We start from the raw sequence: 21,771 nt of genomic DNA on the forward strand, positions 1-21,771 counted from the left end.
ATATACACCGAAGAGCCATTACATTATGACCGCCCTCCATCCATAACAATGGGCTCGCCGAGGTTTTCATGGTTTCTCGCCCAGGAGCAATGTTTTCACCCATAATCCTCATAGAACAATCCCTGACGTCTCTAAGCTACTTGAGCATAGTTGCAGACCAGGTCCACCCATTCATGGCAACAGTTTTTCCTGCGGGGGATGGTGTTTACCAACAGGATAATGCACCATGTCATACGGGTCGAATTGTCATGGATTGGTTCGAGGAACATTCCAGTGACTTTCAAGTCATGTCTTGGCCCCCAAACTCACCTGACCTTAATCCAATAGAGCATTTGTGGTCCTACTTTGAAAACCAAATTCATGCTCCCACGCTACCCCCTCGCAATGTGAGGGAATTGCAGGACCAGTTGGTGCGCACCAGATACCTCAGACTACCTATCAGCACCTTGCGAAATCAATGCCATGACGGATGATGATTAGATATTTTTGGACTAATTCGATGACATTCGAGGACATATCATTAAGAATTTAGGACATTTCCTGTCCTGAAAGAATTTCACAGCTTTTTAGAACAACTATTAAAATTCGAGTACTATCCTCAAGATTTGAGAACGTCTGGTTAGCTTGTCTTAGAAGCGAGAAGACCTTCACTTGGGTCACTTCAGTAATCCTTAGGAGCGAACCCAACAGAAGCAGAGGAAGTAAATAAGAAAAATGTTACAACCGTCCGCCTACTAAACAGCGATAAGGGGGGAAAATAAGAAAAATCTCACAACGTTCGTCCTACTGAAAGATCGGATTTATCGTTTATGGTAACTCATGCTAAGGCTTAAGGAGATGTGAGCCTATCACGGAGTAATAAATTTTTGTCACGATTTCTGTTATTTATATTTTTTGCCAGACTCTCTTGCCAAATAACTTACACCGCTATCCTGGAGGAGTTGTTTTACTTCTGCATATGCCTGTTCTTGAATGTCCGGGTGCAGTGCCATGAAATAGCAAGCGATGGAAAGAGTGGTGGAGGTAGATTCGTAACCAGCTAGAAAAAATACCACGCATTGCGATACCATTTCATCCGTAGACAAACCTAAAATAGATTGAGCAGCAACATAAATGTGGAACTTCCCGTTTCCTCTTTTAGCTATATGTTTATAACTCACACATAACAGGTGATTGCTAAATCCGCGCCTGATTTTAATACAATATATTCTCATAAAAAAATTGTATTTGTGAACTCATGAGGGACACTCATACCGCATACGAATTTGGAGATGCGAACGAGAACCTGATAGGCAAATTTTTCGAGGGTAAAAATATTTCACCCATCAAGTTCTCGTTAACATCTCTGATGTCACACACGCGAATTTTTCGCATGCAATGTGATGAGGCTTTATGATTAGGGTTCTATAAATTATGGAGAAATATTTTTAAATGAAAGCAGAAATATTTTAAGAGCATGTTAATGACTTAGAAATCAATTAAAGTTTCATTTGGAAAAAGTAAGTTCTTCATTTTCTGCCTTGTTTCAGTCACACAATAATTTCAATTACATGTAAAGATATTAACAGGTAACTTTATATCCATTTTCAATATCACAGCGATTTCATTGAATTGAATTGAAAATTAGTTCAGAAGCTGAATGCTATAAAACTTGACTAGTGAAAATTTGGCCGTAGCAGGATACATGTCTTTCACGGTATTAAACAACACAGATGGCATTTCCTTTGCTTTTCTTGGAAGCTTTAGTTGAGTTTCTTGTAATTCCAGGTTAAAATATTTTCAACGCATTCTTCGCAGACCGCATATTCGAGTTTTATATGCTGATCACTATCACTCATTCCTGAAATATTTTTGACCTACACTGTTCTTCCTTGTCATTTAAATTGCCTATTTGTTCTGGATCGAAATCTTCAAGAGCGAAGTTTAACCCCTTCCAGACCTGCGAAAGAAACTCATCCCCGCATTATCCGAGATTATGCGTACTAAAGAGTACGCATACGTATAATAAGAGAGCACTGCATTGAGATCGCATCCATGTGATCTTGGGCCACTAGAATCACAGAGTCTCGTTTCTTATATGATACCGTGGGTCATAAAAAGACAATCGTGCAATGTGATTACAATCCTGAAGCGGTTAATGATGTTTGGCGAAATCTGGGTCCTCGTTTTTTTAATTATTTCAATTTTTACGAATAAATTGCTCAAATGTTTTTGGAATTCAAAAAAAGAAGTGAAAATTGCAAGGGGAGAAAATCGTAAACACAAGTAAAAAGCGGCTTTCAAGAGAACACCCGTCTCGCTTCGTGGCAGGTACTATGGTTACGAGGAAAGGATACTTCGAATGATGGTGTGAGGTGAATAGTTTTGTCTTAATATTGGCATAAGTTGTCGTGAATAAACCAATCGGCACCTTCTTTCCTCTATTTCACTCCCATTAGAAATGTGCTCTCGCTTGTTACCATAGTAGCAGAAAGCCCCAGACCTATAGTCTGCAGGAGCTCTCATCAAAGCCGCACTATACACGGATAGCGTTTTCATTATTATTAGCGTAAACAGCAACAATCTCAATTCATTATTATTAGCGTAAACAACAGCAATCTCAAACACTTGACCTGCTGTACTTCCTGTTAGGAACTTTACAGCTGCTTACTACAGCTTATTTTGGGAGGTGATATTTTCGAACAGATAATTTTGTTTTTAATAAAGGAATAAGTTATATAATTTCTGACTTTAAATCTGTTGCATTTCATGAGATATTAAGTAATTCTGATGAGTTTGAAGCAAAAAACTGCTTTAGTTAATAGATGTTTACTAGTTTAGTTACTAGATGTACTGTTGAATAGGGTGACCCGATAGCGAGATTTAGAAAGAATTCGCTTTTTTTTTATCAGTCCTGGTTTGGCCTCTTTTTATTATTACTTATTAGTCTTCTAGTTGCAAGCCGTGCACCCCCTTACGTTAGTGTAAGCATATTATTCAAGTTTATTTTACAAATTATCATTTAAGTTTAAATTTCGAAGCTGGTATATTGTTGATAAGGTAATAAGTGTTTTATAACGATTCCTCTTTTTTTTCAAATCACGATTCTTACGCCTAGAAAAGACAGGACTTCTTCAACTGACGTTTCCCTTTTTAAACACACATAATAAATAAAGTAAAAAATACACGTATACAAAAAACACAATAATCACGTTGCGAGCCAAATGGCTTCCAAATACACCTGTATTAGTAACCCGGAAGTAAAAGCAGTAAGGGATTATAGCGCAACCTAGTTGAAAAAGTAAAACATATGAGGATATTCAGCAATCATTATGTGGATGATTGTACAGTGGACGTCTTTCTGTATTTTTCACGCCTTTGCACTACTTATAGAGTCCTAATAGAATGACTTTCCATAACTATCATTCACCGTTTTACCTATTCGCAATCGCAATGCTGGAATACGCCATCTGGGGAGAAAACCGATTCCATGTCTTAACCCCCCCTTCCTTCATTCTCTCCTCCTCTTCTCAGCTGTATAGGAATGTACTACGATATTTCCCCCTTTCTTAATATTTTTCGTATTTACTTGTAACAAATATTATTTTTAATTTTCACGTCGCTTTCTTTTAGATTTATGTTCAATGTAGTTTTCAGTTCTATTTAGTTTCCTAAATTGAATATTTTTAATCAATTTGAAAATCGAGAGAGAAACTGGCGTACTTTCTTACTCTTCACACGCTAATGGTGAAAGGATGTGAAGTGTTGGCATAGATCTTCTCTACGCCACCTGCAACCCATTTCGATTGCCAATTTCTAATTTGCCCTTCATGTAGGAATAACAAATCTGAATTAACAAAGTCGAATGGATATTAAGGGTCTTCAAGGGCCCTGAGTTTCCACAGTGTTTGTTGAGTGAGATTTTGAGAAAGAAAGTGATCACTCACTTGAATAATAATTGAGATCATTTTGTTTGGATTTCAACATTTAGTTAATGTGAATTACTCACAATAATTTCCTCAATTGTTTGTGGATAGCATTCATCTGTATTCGGCATAATTTTTTTTAACGTAATTCTATTATTTTTTTTTAATGTAACTTTGACAGGACGCAAATTTTTTCCTCGAATGGCCATTCTCACTGCATGCTGTTCATGAGCTTCTAAATATTTCTAAGAAGAATAGAGTTTCTGATTAGTGATATTTTCATGAAAATATTTTTTCACCAATCACGTTCTCAATCTCTCTCAACGGCGTTTGGAACCGCATTTGCAGTGTGAATGACCTTTGTTATTTGGTACCTACTTTTTGTAACAGGATTTTGAAGTAGGGCTTGATTATCCTCCATTCCTGCACCATAATTTGTCGTTAAATCGTCCACCTCTTCAAACGATTGCTTTAACTGCCCGTTGCTTTCTACCTCTTTACAGGTGTCTAGCAGAAGTTGAAGAAAATCATTTGCTGTCTGTTTGGAAAGAAAAAATGGTTTTGTTTATATAAGTTGAAATGTAGTATATTAAAATAGAACTTTTTATGTCTCCCCCAAATCTATATTAATGTAAACTTCGCATCTTCCCAAATTGAAAGCAAAACTTAAACTAAATGTATTCTCCCAAAGACGTGAAAGAATTTTCTCGCATTAAAAAAAGTAAAAAGACGTCTAACAGTTTTTGTTTATATGAGCAGTTCAGTTTGACTTAATTTCTCATTTCTGGCCAGCTTATTGCCCAGTTTGCTCCATCAATTTCATTGCCAATGGAAAAAGAATAAATAAATAAGCTCCAGCAATTTTGTAATAAGAATGTTGTATAAAATGGATCCAGCAACATAAAAAAAAAGACTATCGCAATAAGTTAAGTATAAAAAGGTTCCCAATAAGTTACAATTTTTTGAGCGTGGTCAGTTCTAAGCATAAAAATTTAAAGAGAAAATCCAACTTACTTTTCCAGTTCTCCTTCTTTCATCAATTATTTGATACGTTACTCGAGAAAAGAAATTCAAGCTCTCCGAAGAAAAGAAAGACTCGCCCATCAACTTCATGAGTTTCGGAAAAAGAACTAAAGATAGGAAAACAATGTTTCTGCAACAGTACACGAAGAAGATTTTATTAAAAAATACAAATTGATGTTAGTCTGTCGAAGTAAAAATAGACTCCTTTTCTTCATTCTATGCTACACTTAAAATTGTAAGGGAGTATGAATGTAACGACTAAAGCATACATTTAAAAAAAAAATTATTATAATATCACATACTTTTTTTCATTGAAACGCGTGACTCATAGTAAAATTACTTAAAACATATAATGACTTGAATTTTTAGCATGGAAAATGGTGGCGCAAAAAAGAGATGAAAAAAAGTGTTATTTACAATGTTCCCATGCCAGTGATTCAGCTTTTCTGAACTCAGTGCTGAAACAAAAAGAAAAGGAAGAGAATGTGGCAAGTGTGATATCTCTAGCTTTTATCGCGGTAGTGTTGCAACTTGCCTTCGCTATTGAAGTGGGTGCTCCCAATTAAAAATTTCCAAATAAACTGTAACTGTTACCATGGTAACCGTGACTGTTAACATCGTTTCACTGTAACTATTATCATGGAAGCTCTATAATCTTTTTAACACTAGTGTTAGGCAGGCGCATTTCTTAAATAATCTTTATATAAAATTTTATTCAGTTTTTCCTGATTCATCGCCATGCTTTACGAGGAACTACGCAGCACATTTTACAGGTCGAAAAATGAATCTCATGGAATTTGGTTTTATTTTTACCTCATTCATAAAAATTGATTACATGATTTTTTTTTTCCTTCTTTTTTTCGAATTTCATTCCTAAGCTCAACAAGGCAAGTGATTAATAGGGAAAACCTCCACTCAGATGGTTTGATGACACACAAAAAAAAAAGATTTAAAAGCATTTAAAGTAAATAATTTGAAAAAAATGAAGCCTTAAGGCTTGATTTTAATAGGATAGACTCCATAGAAGATAGAAATTTGATACATAAAAAAAAAACTAGTTGGAGTTGCCCTGATCTTCTCTGGGTTGTAGTGCCAAGAAGAAGATTTTTAAGCGGGCGTTTTTCGATCCTTTTCCTACAAAATTTTCGATTATCGTTTATTAATGAACAAAGTTATTTTATAACCACCCTGTACCCAGCATACTTCCATTAATGCATTCAGAGCTATCATATTTGGTGAGGTTTTATGTACGAGGTTGCCTTATATGTCACTGGTATTTTATTTTATAGCAACCGTTGAATAGCCGACCCGAGGTGTACATTCAATTGTAGTTGAACATTAGTAGAGCTAGTAATTGGTCCTTGTAGTTTTGAACCCAATCCAGAAGACAAAGGAACTCCCGGATCAAGATTTGGGAGAAATTTGCCTTAGTGCAGGAATTCTGATGGAACTAACCAGCATTTGCGTTGCAAGGAGAGAAGAACCACGAAAATCTCCCACAGTTAGCCTTGTGGCAAGCGGACTTTAGGCCATGATCCGTCTGTCACAAAGGATCATTTACGTCGGCACTATGATCGGTGTAAGCCAGGTGCGGAATTCGTATCGACCAGTCATCGCTGGGATTCGAACTCGGTTTACCTTATTGGAAGGCGAACGCTCTATCCCCTGAGCAACCACGGCTATTGTTGTCACTAGTGCTAAAATATTTTTTAAAAAATAATATATATATATTAAAACTTTTTTCTCTAGTATTAAAAAAATAATAAGTGCATAAAAATAAATAAAAACATTATATTTATATGATAGGAATCAGGAAAAATGAATGAAACTTACCGACTCCTACCAGTCTCCAGTTAAATCCGGGTGAGAAGAGCTTACTGGCCATTCGGACGAATTTATTGTTGGGATCCTGTTGCGAATCCAACTTCGTAGAGAATGCAGAACTGGCGATGACATCCAGTGTAAAAGCACCAAATACTCTGAAATTATTGGAAACGCACATCAGGACTCTTTCTTATAAAACATCTGCTTCTTATTGAAAACGTCACATATTTAAATATTAATCAAAGCAAGATGAAAAGGAAGGATCAAATGAATGATCAATATGCCAATAGACATTCTTTCTATGGGGTAGCAAAGTTAAGAGTCAACTAACCCTACTGCCAAAACGCAAATATTTGTCTCTCTCTTTGCCCATCACCAAGAGGAACAAGAATATTGGAGCAAGAACTCATTCCGTAATAAAAACCGTCCAGAGGATTGGAGAATTTTTACAGAAGAATATACTTTACAAATCTGGTTCTCATTCTCCATTGACGGCAATTTGAGGTGCGAGAAACGCATGCAATGAGAATGGTCCTTAAGATTGCTGTTGTACTTCATTTACGTCACACTAGAGCTGCACAATGGTCTATTGGCGACGGTCTAAGAAACATCCCTGAGGATGATCCGAAGACATGCCATCACAATTTTGATCCTCGGAAGCCCGACGATCAAGATTGAGTCAAATGTTGCTTACAATGAATGGATGGTTGACTGAATGGAAACAATTACAAGCGTCCTAAAACTGGGTCCGCAGTAGACTGATAGTAAAAACATGGTTCCGAGTTGAACATCAAAGTCAAGCATCACTGGCTGCCGTCAGTAAGCGGCTGGTGATCACTTTGATCAGCCTGTGTAACAACCGAGGGTGTGTGGTACTGATCTTCGCTAAACTGCCCTACCGTTAAGTGCTCGCAGGTCGTCAGGGTACCAAAGCAGGGGAGCCATCTCCTCCGCAGGGCATAAAAATTACATGTCTTCGGGTCATGTTTCCAAGAACGTCTGCAATAGCCCATTGTTCAGCTCTAGTGTGACGTACCTACCAAACTAACTACCCTAAAACCGAAAGAAGCTTAGAAAACTTCCGGTGTATCCCTCCGCTTCTGTTATGCTTACGAGGCACACATGTGAGCAGGTTTAATATTCTAGGAAGTTTCATTATTGTGATTTGTGCCTAAATTTTTGCTTTATCTAATCACTCATAAGAGTGTTCGGAAATTTATAAATCCTAACAGGCCAAGAGCCTAAAACAAAATTAATATCACAGCATAAATAAAATGTAAGGTTAGTCATATTATGAGTATTATCCCTTATTTAGCTATACTTATGTAAAATAGCATCATTGGTTATTTTTTGGATAACATCTTTGCAAGCTTGCGGAGTCTTCCATTTATTGTTTGTTTCGCTGAAAGAACGCGTTACATTGTAAACACTACAAGTATAATCCTATTCGATGGAGGGTTTTTTTCAAGCTTAGGCGCAAAAATTAGTCGAAAGTAGTAATCTGAGAGTTTTACGACGAATTTTAATCCTTTGAGTGACATCTGCGCTTAGCTTTACACAATCAACCATCCATAAGAATAACGTCCAAGCACTGCGCGTTCTCTGTAAAGATAAAAACATCGAAACGAACATTAACACGAAGGTTCTCCTTCTTCTTCTTGAGCACTACAACCTATGATAGGCCAAGGCCATCCCAATAAGTTTTTGCCATCTTCTGTGCCATGGCCTTCCAGTTAGTTATTGCTATCATCTTCAGGTCCCTCTCAACTGCGTACAGCCATTTAGTCAGTGGACGACCCCTTTTTCTTGTACCTCCTGATTTAAAAAAAGTTACTTTTTTGCGGGGTCTTCAGATCTATAAAGGTATTGCAAAGGTAGACAGAATTGTGTAGGGAATGCTTGAAAAATATGTGTTGACCACAGGCTCAGGTCCAACCTGTTCAGTAACCGGAAGATTTAACCAAGATGAAAAAGACGTGTACACCTTCGACTGGGGAAAGCAGGGAAGCTCCCCCCTCACATAGTAGTAGCCTTCCAGTGAACGAGAAAATCCGATTCGAAGTCCGTCGTGAGCGTATCACGATGTTGAGAGGTCACGTGGGAAGTTGCCATTGTAGTGTAGTTTAAGCCTTAATACTGTTTGCGATAAAGACGATTTGTTTGTCGAATTCAGACGAACTCAGGAAGTGCTGCCATATACGATGAAGTCTCGTAGCATGGGGTTCACCAATGTAAAGAAATGTGAGAGCGCATTCGTCAGCGGCATCGAATCAAGGACTTCTTAGGCAGTCATCGGGTGCTTTAACCACAATGAATAGGATGATCAGACAAAAGTGAGTCTGTCAACGTCAAGTTGAAAATACCGGTTCTCGCCCGATCTCCGTAGACGAGCATATCAGTCAGGACCACTTGGGAACACCGATAATCGTTACCTCGAACGCTCTATCCCCTACGGTTTAGGGGATAGAGTATTTCGCTCTTATGAGGTAACCCGGGCTCGAATCCCAATAAGGGCTGAATGATATGAATTTTGCACCAGACTCGCATCAAGCAAAGTATTGACATAAAATATCCTCAATGGTAGAAGGATCATGAGTTGGAATCCTCTTACCATTGGGCTAACAGTGAGGGGTTTTCGTGGTTTTCATCCCCATGTAACGCAAATGCGGGATAGCTCCTTAAAAAAGCTCTCCATGATGCTTGATCCAGGAGTTTCTTCGTCTTCTGGATTGGGTTCAAAATGGCAAGACTATGGAGTTGAACACTGATAGTCGTAAACTCAGAAATGACAGGCTGTTCAACGCCGGTAATAAAATAAAATAAAGATGAGTTAGAAAACTTTATTCTCCCTCTCGTAAAAGTCGTCGAAGATTTCACTAGAGATATTCTCTCAATATCGATGACACGTTATTTTAATACAAAACGTGTTTTGATAATGCAAAATTCTAAAACTCACCTTTTCGCGTCGAAAGTTTCACCCTGTTCCGCAACTTTTGCAAGGTTGTTCATCAGAGTTTCGCAGCAATCTCTGAAAATTCCCATCATCTGAAAAAGTAAAAATTACGGGTTACAGATGTTCTTTTAATTTCAACTTAAGCAAGCTATTGCGCCATTTGAAATAAGATGGATAAAACGCAAACTTCTGAACAATTAAGTTTACTTGAAAATCGATCCACTGGCATGAAAAACATCAGGCTAACTGAATAACATAAAATATTACATGAAAATTGATCACTTGGCACTATAAACCTTAGTCGAACTATGAGTTAGCATTGAAACATACAATTTGAAAAATGTTGAACTGATTGAAATGATTACTCAATATAATTCTTGTTTTATGCAGAAAGTGACGTAGATTAATAAAATCACTTTAGGGGAAGTCTAAACTGTTTAGCCGATCCTAGAGTCAAGAATGTATTTCTGATCAAGAAAACAAACAACTTTTGATATCATATAATGACTCCCAATGTTTAGGATAGATTAACTAACAGAAAACCCCTTCCATTTGCGATTCCATAAATCTTAATAGTGTTAAAAAATCAATGAAATGGTAAATTTGAAAGAATCTTATGAGCTCTACGCTGAGCTTGAATAACTTCTAAATAAATACAAAAATATTAAATGGGTAGATTTCATATATTCCCCCTAGATGCAGCATAAAGACTGTAGTAGATTCTAGCTCCAGCCCCCCTCTCCCTCAGTTGCGTTGTTGTGATCTATTAATCAAACTTTAACACTTACTGATATTTGAGCTAATTGTTAAACTATATTGTTATAGAGTAAAACCTCCAGAAAAAAACCATCTCTGTATATAGCGACATCCTCTATTTACGACTATTTTGGGGAGCTCTGAGTTTTTTCCATAGATTTTGTATTGATTTGTTGTTGTTGTTGTTCATTTACGTCGCACTAGAGCTGCACAATGGGCTATTGGCGACGGTCTGGGAAACATCCCTGAGGATGATCCGAAGATATGCCATCACGATTTTGATCCTCTGCAGAGGGGATGGTACCCCTACTTCGGTAGCCCGACGACCTGCACGCAAAGTCGAGCACTTTACGGTAGAACAGTTTAACTAGGACCAATACCGCACACCCTCGGTCCCTACGCAGGCTGATCTAAGTGGTCACCCACCCGCACACTGACCGTAGCCAGTGATGCTTGACTTCGGTAATCAGCTGGGAACCGTGTCTTAACGATCAGTCCACTAAGGGACAGATTTTGCATTGAAGAAAACCCTTAGGCGGAATGGGTCAAAACCATTTCCAGCCACCGGGCAGATCTAGAATGAGGAAAATGGAAAAGGTCAAATAAGGAAACACGAAAAAATCTCAAAACGAAATTATACTAACAAAACAAATAAGTAGATTCAAATGTGTTTCTGAGCGATTCTTATTTAGAGAGCTCTTTTCGGTGATCTCTAAAGGAGATCAAAAAATCTCATGTTGCAGTTGCTAATGACGATGCAGTCAAAGATTATTTTAAAGTCGAAAGTTAAATTAGATAAATAAAAAAAATTTTATCTTAGAAAAAACTAAGCATCTTAATCAAATAAACTTAGAACAATAAACTTGTTTGCGAAAAATCTTGTACCTTCTATAACATTTTGAAGACAATGTAGGTAACCCAAAAAAACGACAAAAACCTCTATTAACGACTGCATTTTGTTTCACTGTATTTTGTTATTGCCCTACATTGTTACATAGTATTTAAATTATAGTGTCAAATAGCATTTATCTAACATTGTTTAATTAACTATATTGCTTAATTATATATGGTTAATTGTTTAACTGCATAGCCCACATCTGTTTTCCCAAACTATATTTAATCATAAATCCAATAGATATGAATTCACTTACTCTTTTCATTTTTCCAGTAGAGAACGTGGGTGAAATGATTGTTCGAATCCTTTTCCAGTTTTCTCCCTTTGCCATGGTTATCATATTATCCAATTCTTTATTGCCTGTTTCACTGAACTTTAAAAAAAAGAAAAAAAGAGGAAGATTTTCATGAACTTCCTATTTCTCATAAATAAATAAATAATTTATAGTGACTTACCCTGTTCCCTTGAAATACTTGGATATCCTTCACTAAGATATTTCTTAAAATGGATGGATCTCCAACTGAGAGCATGGGTTTGTTAGTTTCGAAATGCCTGTTAAAAAATTAAAAAATATATCACCCTGAATAATAACTTTCACAAACTGATTTCCAAACTTAATAGTTTAAAAAGATGTCCTCAAATATGCTAAGCTAATTAGTGCTAACTGTTAATTATGTTGCAAAATTAAACGCAAAAACGTATTAATTTCTTAATGAACATGAATTCCTTTCGACGGATTTGGATATTTGACAATTTGAATAAATGGAGTCGCAAGTCTGGAACATATATTCCCAACCTTGGTCGACACAAAACTGTACATTTCCGAACACAAAAGTACAGTTTTGTACTATGTATTACCAATATAAACGTCTGACATTACTATGGATGATTGACTGAATGTAAACAATAAAAAACAACTTAAAACCGGAGGAAATTTAGAAAACTTCTGGTGTATCTCTCCGCTTATGTTATTCTTACGAGGCGATCTGTGAACAGGTTTAATATTCTATGAAAATTTATTAATGTAATTTATGATTAATGCGCGTAATTTCACCATTCATAAGACTTTCCTGTAGAACAAATTAAATAAAGAAAAAATATATGAAAACGACGTAGAGTTAGTTTCGAAGTCTTAAGGGTTTTAAAAGTAAAAAAAATTAAGAATCAAATTCGTAATTTTCATGGATGGTTGACCGTATAAAGCTAAGCACAGATGGCGCTAGGTTTAATTTTCGCCGTAAGACTTCCGGGTTACTACTTCCGATTGTTTTTCACGTATAAGATTGAAAAATCGTTCCATTCAATATTGTTATACACTTCTAGTGTTCACACTATTACTCATTCTCTCAATTTAACCTCTGATAAAAACAAATAACAATAATTTTGGAAAAGCTCGCAACCACGCTATGATGCTACCCCAACAATAACTACAGGCGATAGCCACAATTTTCTTAAAATTTTTTTTCGGCTGTTATAATTTATAAATTACAGAAAACTCTTACAAATGGTAAAATTTCACGTAAATTTGATTAAAAAAAATCGTAATAATAAAACTTCCTGCAATATCAAGCCTCGTAAGCATAAAATAAGCTCAGGAACACTATTTCCAGTAGAAAACCGAAATAAAGCATCACTGGCTGCGATCAGTAAGCGGGTGGGTCACCACTTTGATTAGTCTGCGTAGGGACCGAGGGTTGCCGGTATCGATCATTATTAAACTATTCTACCCTAACTTCTTGAGCAGGTCGTTGGCCCACCAAAGCGAAGGAGTCAACCGCTCTGCAGAGAATCAAAATTGTGTCTTCGGATCCTCCTCAGGGGTGTTTTCCAGTAATAAAATACCTACCTACCTGAAAATGGATACAGTTCAAAATGCGTGTTTACGAAAGCTCATCAATGATATGTTATAATAAAAAGTAATGATCAGGCACATGCTTTACTTTTAAATAAATATAAACTTTTCCTCAGAAAAATAATTATAATAAATTAATTAATTAATGGATGCTCACCCATATATGGGTCCATATTTTAAATATCTTTCCAATTCAACTTCATGCCCCGGCTAAAAACAAAAATGTATTTGAAAAAAAAATCATGCAGCATTTTGAAACAGTAAAAAACATGATAAATAATTTCACAAAAATACTTTATTTTCAAAGTATTTTCAAATATAGTTTTATCTTTGTTCTTCTCAGAGTCTTCAAACTTGTTTTCAATGTTTAGATTTTTAATATCTTTGTTGGAAACGGAGTAAAAATTATATACACATTGAGTATCGCACATTAATATTTAAACTAAAAAAGTAAAAAAAATATTGAGGAAGGGAAGATTAAAAAAAAATCAAAATGATTTTGATCATTGTCCAACTGAGAGAAAATGAGAGGTAATTGTTAGAAATACATTAAAATTCATCTGATATTCAAACTGGTTTTGGCGGATTTAATCAAACTTTCTAGAATGAAGACTCATGATAACACTCCTGTTAGATTTCGATAATATTTTTCGTCTCCTATCTGCATACTTTTTTTTAACTTCGCTTTTTTTAAAGGATTCTAAATAAAGGCTGCCTCTAAAGCTTTTAATAGGAACATTACCTAGTTAATCCGCAGATTTACTAGTGCATGATTCGTTAAAATGCGGAATCAAGAATTCTTAGCGATTTACTTGGTAATGTGCGCCTCAAAGCTCTCCGTATCGTTAAAGTTCAAGTGTTTTTCTCGCATTCTATTAACTAATTTATTGATTGTATTCGTTTCAATTGATTCTTCAGATAAATAAGTAAAAATTACGTTATTTCCTTAATTGTAATAACATTCTAAACCGTTTGAGTCTTTACATTATAGTCTATAGCAGGGGGGGGGACAACCTGTGGCTCTTTGAAGGATTATTAGTGGCTTTCGATAAACATACCCGAGTTCCCTTTTTGTGCTAATATATTTAAAAAAATTATTATCGTTCCGTATGTGTTTCAAAATGTCTTTTAAATGACTGACAACAAATATGAAAGACTAAGTGCAACGTTATAACAAATTTCATTTCCGACCAAGTTAAGAATGATCTGACTCATCGAAAACTGCGAAATAGATTTCAAAATAGATTTCAAGACTTGAAATATTTTAAATCGTCTCTTGATTTCTTTTCTGAATCCATTTGAAAAAAGCAAAATTCAAGGTGAATTTAGCATTTCCAATATAATTATGACTCAAAAAGTATCTGGAGAATTAGAATTTATAGAGATGCAAGAAGATCAAGCTCTACAATTAAAATATAAGTCGACGTCGATTACTGAATTTTGGAAATTTGTACCAGAATCGAAGTATCCTGAATTAAAAAAGGCTGCTTGTCTAATTATTTCAATATTCGGGACCACGTACTTATGTGAATCATTTTATTCCTCTTTAAAATTCGTGAAATCCAAACACCGATCAGTATTAACTAAAGCATCTCAAAGAATTACTGAGAAGTGCTATCACCCATTATTTACCAATTTTAAAGAATTATCAAGAGAAGTAAAATAAATGTGTTTAATTTTTAATATTTAAATTCAATACACATATTTTGTACTTTTATATATATATTTTCAATAAATATAATTTCTGTAAAAAAAAAATTAATACCTTTTTTGCATACCTTTTACAGAGCTATATACTACCTATTTAATTGCGGATCGCGAAAAATTTCAAATTTTAAAAATGGCTCGACTATTAATGAGTTTGGCCACCCCTGATCTATAGGTTGATGATTGATTTTTCATCTACTGTATTGATTGTAGCAACTTCGTTTTTCAGATAGCGAAAAATAAATAACACTATTTTAGTTTAAGAGTACACAGAAACGTTTCTGCTATTTCAACAAAGATCTTTATTTTCACTTTAACGAGTGCTTAATGAGCAGATGATCTGGTTAGTTTGTTTTGTTGATTATCAAGGTAATTATAGAACTATTATTTTGTCATTTTTACGGATCATCCTACTTAATCTGAAGAGTAGCTAGTTAATCTGTAAGTTGGTGGGTGGTTGTTGACTTCCACCGGTGAATGTTGACAATCACATGGTCGCTTTGGAAAATGTCCGAACTATATACTAGGTCTAGTTAAGGGACACTGCCCTGTATACATTTGCCTGGTATGTCCTACATCAATTTTTTTTAAGGTCAAGTGCCACTGCCCAGTATGCATTTCACCGGTACTTCCAACACTGATGTTTCTCCTCTAATCTATGCTCAGCAAATATTAAACTATCGAATAATTATAATAATCTCAACGAATCAAATGAGTATCAATATCAAATATTTCGAACATTCACCAAAGCAACTATGTGATTGTTGACATTCACCAGTGAATGTTGACATTCTCTTGATTTTAGTCATTCGCGGTAACATATTCTTTGTTTTATATTATCTAAGGTCAAAAAAGACATGGGTCCACCATACCTTGGTTACGATGTCCAGAAGTGTTCCAATGAAGGGGTAAGGCTTTACAAAAGGAACATTTCTTTCCTTCCAATAATTGTGGCTTCGAATAGAGTACCTTAAAAGTAATGGTCAATATTCAAAATTTATCATCATTATAAGAATTTTTTTTTTGTTCTACAAGAGCGAAGATGAATTTTTAAACAACTTAGCGCCCCCTCCTCTGCTCGTTCCGCTCGCCAATCCCCATAATTGCTTCTCATTAATCATTTTTTCCCCTTAAACGTCAATTTTTTCTAAAAAAAACACACAATTATTGTAGAATGAAGAGGAAAAACAATTTCGCAAATTAATCGTAATGAAATTAACGATTACTTATATTTGAAAATATTCATCTGCACTTAAAAAGAAATAATGATAATAATAAAAATAACGAAATAGCACTTGAAATTGCAATTACTTTTAATGAATTTAAATTATGATGAAAACTCTAGCTAAAATTATATTAAAAAATCGTCCCATCAGCAGTTCGGATTTAACTCTGTAGTTACATTATAGGTGATCACAGATCAAACCAATGTTTTTTTTTCCCCTCAAAGCTTAACGCTTAATAATTCTCGAATGTCAGTTTTTTTTTTATTCCATCGCACTTCCTTTGCATTTTTCTACAACCCATCACACGTTCAAATTTTTAAATCTTATAGTTATTGCTTAGAAAGACAAAATGTAACGTTAAATTAGAGATCCCCCTTTTTTTAATATTCAACATTATTACGGAGCAAAACAAAATGAAACGTATAGAAAAAATATTCGCGACAAACCGCTTAAAATTGCAATAACTTTCACACAAACTGGAATTTTGAAAGAAACTCTGTGTTAAGTTCATAAACAAATAGGACCCTTCCCCTAAGCCAAATGTCATTCCAGTGGCCTGCAGAGCCGGCCGAATGGTATTTTTTTCGTCAAATTTAACAACATATAATTCTCGAATCAATTTTTATTCCATCGTACTCCTTGTATACATTTTCTGCAATCCATCAGAATTTCAAGCTTCTAAGTCTAACAGTTTTTGTTTAGACAGACAAAATGTAACGCTAAGTTAGACATCCAAACAACGATTTTTAACATCGAGAGAAAGTTCTTACGAAGGGTAAATAGAATATTAATTTTTTGTAGTTTTTATTTTTTAAGTTAGGTGCGCCAAAAATAATCGAATTTTCGCGTACTAAAATGTAATCTTTAAAGCTTTGGAAGTCATTAGTTTTGCTAATATGAGGCTCATTAAGTATCGATATTATAAGACACAAAAATGTACTTTATCTGATTATCGTAAATGATGTCACACTAGGAGGGGCTGCTTCTAAAATCGAGACAATTCTTGAGAAAAAGGAGGGTGGGAACCTGCTCTAAGAATATCACACATGTTGATTAAAATTAAACGTTTCGAATCAATAGCTTAGTTAATTTATTTAATTAGTTTTCGTTATTTTTTTGCGTGCAAATAAGTACACTTCGAATCTTTACAGTTGGGATCACAAAGGTTAAACACATAAAGTTTAAAAATAAAATTTGAAATGTGATATATATCGTGTATTTTGTTTATGAGCTGCTATTTAGTATATATGTTTATAGAATATAGCGTGACATGTGACAGGGAGGGGAAAACGGTGAAGTGTCACACTTGGTGATAAAGGGTAAGAAAGGGGTTAAAAATATTGATAGAAAGTGTGATATGGTGTATGGAAACATATTCACATTTCTGATCCTCATTCTGAGTGTGGTTAGAAAATATAGCTCCAACAGTTCTATCGGAGGACAAACATTTAAGTGCCATTGTGAAATTTACTTTTTGCTTATTCCCTGTATTTTTTTAAACTATTTTAGAGAATGAAAAATATTTGTAATATAAAGACATAATTTTTACACTATTTTGAAAAATTCAATTTTAAAGGACAATAATCAAAATTTGAACAAAATCGGTTTCTTAGCAATAAAACTTTACGAAAATAGAATTTTTTTAAAAATTGTATGAACTGTATTAGAAATGTTTTATAAGTTAAGTACTTTTGTCATAAAAGGTTACTAATAGTATCGTTAAAACAAAAAGTTTTACCTGTAAAGAAATATAATAATCAAGAATGATATCAAAACAGTGCTAAATGATAATTCTCCGAATATTGAAAACATATTCATATTCAGGGAGGGATTTGAAACTAAACGAATAAGAGCTTTGAGACTAAAGAATCACGATTTCTATTCAGTTGGTTTCCTTATTAAAGCAATGGAGATAACAACAGCGATAAATGTTCAAGGTCTTATTCATAAGTTTTCGTAAACATTAATGTCGTTCATCTTAGATTAAAGTTAAGGATTTCTGATTTCATTTATATTAAATTTGAATTTTAAAAAAAAAGCTGAAAGATATTTTGAATGGTAGGCATGTCAACAGTAACTGAGAACCACAAAATTTTTATGAGTAGGAAAACAGGAAAATTTTCTTTAAACAAAAAAAAACAAAAAATAAATAAAAAAGGGAAAGGGAAAAAATTACAGAAGTCATCACCGCCGGGATTTCAAAAAATTGTCCCTGAGAACATGCTCTTACTGTTCCTCATAAAAAAAAAACTTTTTATAACCGTCACATTAACACGACAATCAATCTACTACAGAGAAAAAAAATCAAAAGCAAGCAAATGTTTTTTTAATTGCATAGCAACATCATAATAAGAAATTAAAAAATTAGAAGTAGAGACAGCTATTTCGATACTATTAGCAAGCACTAGCATCAAAGTTGAGCCCCGAATATTTTTTTTATTATTAAATCAATTAAATCCAGTAGCCTTAAAAAAGTACTATGCTTTTGTGTGTGCAGGCTAACCCACAAAAGATTTGCAGTACTTAGACAACCACCAGTTGCCTCAGTGATTGACAGTAGACAACCACCAGTTGGTTGCCTGAACCTAAGTGACCGAACACCCCTTTCAATAGTGATTTTTTATATCGTTGAACAGTCGACCCAATTTTTTGGGTTTACGACAACTCATATTCAACTCCGAAGCCTTTTAATTTTGAACCCGATCCAAAAAACAAGGGAATTCCTGGATCAAGTATAGGGAGAAATTTGCCTTCTTGGAGAACTTTTTGATGAAACTTACCCGCATTTGCGTTACGTAAAGAGGACACTATAAAAAAACCTCTCACGGTCAGCCTGACGATAAGGGGTCTAACCCATCTACCACTAAGGATATATCACGTCAGCACTGTGGTCGGTGCCAGCCGGATGTGGAATTCGTATCGATCGGTCATTGCTGAGATTCGAACCCGATTCACCTCATTGGAAAGCGAACGCTCTATCCCCTGAGCCACCACGGCTCCCAACAGTGATTTTATATTTGATAAACTTTGCAGATCAAAATCAATGAACGAGAACTGACGGTCTTCCATATGCATACTTTTTTTTTGACTTATTAGAAAGCGTCCAGCAAGCTGTCCTTGTATTCTTTAATATTGCATGGAAGGGCAATACAAATGGAGAAAAAAAAGCTATCACCATTCCATTTCAACTAACTGAGAACCTTTCCAATTACAGACTTATTTACCTGGCCGCAGTGTCAAAATGGATGGAGAGAATCAGAGAATGATGGTCAAAAGATCTTGAAGAGAAAAAACTTTTATCGGATTACAAGGTAAGCCTCAGACGGAAAAGAAGTACCATCGAGCTTTCTTGTCCTCCCCAGTGCAAGTATGGATTTCATAGGCTGTTGTTGTTAATTTACGTCGCACTAGAGCTGCACAAGGGGCTATTGGCGACGGTCTGGGAAGCATCCCGGAGGATGATCCGAAGACATGCCATCACAATTTTGATCCTCTGCGGAGGGGATGGCACCCCCGCTTCGGTAGCCCGACGACCTGCGCGCAAAGTCGAGCACAGTTTAACGAGAACCAATACCGCACACCCTCGGTCCCTACGAAGACTGATCCAAGTGGTCCGCACACTGACAGCAGCCAGTGATGCTTGACTTCGGTGATCTGCTGGGAACCGTGTCCTAACGATCAGTCCACTGCGGGATGGATTTCATAGGCGGTTTATGTGGATATTAAAAATGCTATTAATATAGGGTACGGAGAAAAAAGGGTTGTTTCCCTCACTGTTTGGGATTTAATTGAATGGTTGTTCCATTCAATTATTTGGTTTGCTTGGTTGTTAACTTTGCACTAAGAGACACACTAATGAGCTATAGACGATGGTTTGAGGTTCATATTTATAAATATGATCAAGAGACAAAACTAAGGCACTCTTATCACATTTCAGATTAGAGGTCAAATGGTGATAGTTAGCAGTCTCCGCACCATACAATGAAGAGCCGTGGTGGGTCAAGGGTTAGAACTCCCAAACCTGGGTTCGAATCTCAGTGATGGCTAGTTCTATACGAATCGACCGCTGTTCTCACCTAAAATATCCTCCGTGGTACACGGACCATGGGTTAGAGTCCTCTTGCCATCAGGCTAACCATGGGAAGTTTTCGTTATTTTCCTTTCCATGTTACGCAAATGCGGGATAGTTCCATTAAAACGTCCTACACTAAGGCAAATTTCTTCCAACACTTGATCCAGTAATTCCATTATCTTCTGGATTGGGTTCAAAATGACAAGGCTACGGAGTTGAACAATAGTAGTCGTAAACTTAAAAATCGAGTCGGCTGTTCAACAGCGATTATAAAATAAAATTAGATAATATTAAATTGGACCCACAGTGGCTCAAGGAATAGATCACTCGGCCTCCCGCTCAGGTTAGGTTTAGGGTTCGAATGCCAGAGTTGGCATAGCAGTTCGATACGATACCCGGCTCGAGACACATAATATTCTCAGGGGTAGACGGTTACAATCCCCTTGCCGTTGGGCTAAACATAAGAATTTTTTTTTTCTCTTTATATAATGCAAATGCAAGCTACTTCCATCAAAAAATCCTCCACGTAGGCTAGTCTGTCCACAAGAGTTCCTTTGTCTTTTGGATTGGGTTAAAAATTATAAGAATATGGAGTTGAATATTGACAGTAGTAAACCCATTTTATTTATAACTGTCCAACGCCTGTTACAAAATAGCCTATAATTTTAGAATGCATTTTGCAAACTATCCTTTTTATTTACAATGCAAAGTATTGAAAGCAAAGGTGATTCTGAGCCCTACTGAAAAATCCTGAAAATTTTTTGAGTAAAATCATTAATAATGCAATTCAAAAATTAATATCTTTATAATTCGCGATCGCAACACTCGAATACGCCATCTGGGGAGAGACCGGTTTCATGCCTTTAGCCCTTCTCCCTTCCCTCTCCTCTTCTTTTCAGTTGTATAGGAATGTACTACGATATTTTCCCTTTTCTTAATATTTTTCCTTTTTATTTAATAAAAATATTTTTTAAAATTTCCATGTTACTTTTCTTTAGAGCTATGTTTAATGTAGTTTTCAGTTCCATATAGTTTTTCAAGTTAAAAGATTTTAATCTATATGAAAATCAAGAGAGAAACTAGCGTACTTCCTTCCTCTATGACTTTCCACACGCTAATGGGGAAAGCATGTGAAGTGTTGCCATAGGAAAAGAGTTCTGCTCTACGCCACCTGCAGCCCATTTCGATCGCCAATATAAATCATAAATATTTTCAAAACAAGAAATTCTAAATAAATTATATGCAGCATAATTTAAATAAATAATTATGTATAAGTTAATATTTTTAAATAAAATATACAAGAATTTCTATACATAAATGTGATCGATGATTCCTTGAAAACTTCTAAACCTTGGATTTCCGGAAACTTTCGGATCGCGGTTAGTGAAAAATCCGGATTTTTTCCGGAGCATAATCATCTCTGTGAAAAGTTAAAACTTGGATACTTTTAGAAAACAATGAACTGCTTCAAATATATAAAAAAAAAAACAAATACCTCATCAATAATTTTATTAACAGAACAATAACAAAACATACATAAAAATGCTTTTTATTATAA

The 21,771-nt window shown here is 35.3% G+C and overlaps 1 protein-coding gene across 1 annotated transcript in view; it reads right to left on the bottom strand.

Annotated features, from left to right (window-relative positions):
• Window positions 1-18,040, bottom strand: part of LOC107446616 (cytochrome P450 3A25-like) — a gene marked incomplete in the record, with an annotated part of 27,646 nt that extends 9,606 nt beyond the window's left edge. The window contains 10 exon segments of the mRNA XM_043054774.2: window positions 924-1,087; window positions 4,284-4,443; window positions 4,920-5,035; window positions 6,762-6,907; window positions 9,709-9,797; window positions 11,613-11,729; window positions 11,812-11,908; window positions 13,366-13,418; window positions 15,788-15,884; window positions 17,880-18,040. Of these exon segments, the coding sequence (XP_042910708.2) occupies window positions 924-1,087; window positions 4,284-4,443; window positions 4,920-5,035; window positions 6,762-6,907; window positions 9,709-9,797; window positions 11,613-11,729; window positions 11,812-11,908; window positions 13,366-13,418; window positions 15,788-15,884; window positions 17,880-17,959 (1,119 nt within the window).
• Window positions 18,041-21,771: the final 3,731 nt, after the last annotated feature.

This window comes from Parasteatoda tepidariorum, chromosome 8, assembly GCF_043381705.1.
Source record: "Parasteatoda tepidariorum isolate YZ-2023 chromosome 8, CAS_Ptep_4.0, whole genome shotgun sequence".
Taxonomy (NCBI): domain Eukaryota; kingdom Metazoa; phylum Arthropoda; class Arachnida; order Araneae; family Theridiidae; genus Parasteatoda; species Parasteatoda tepidariorum.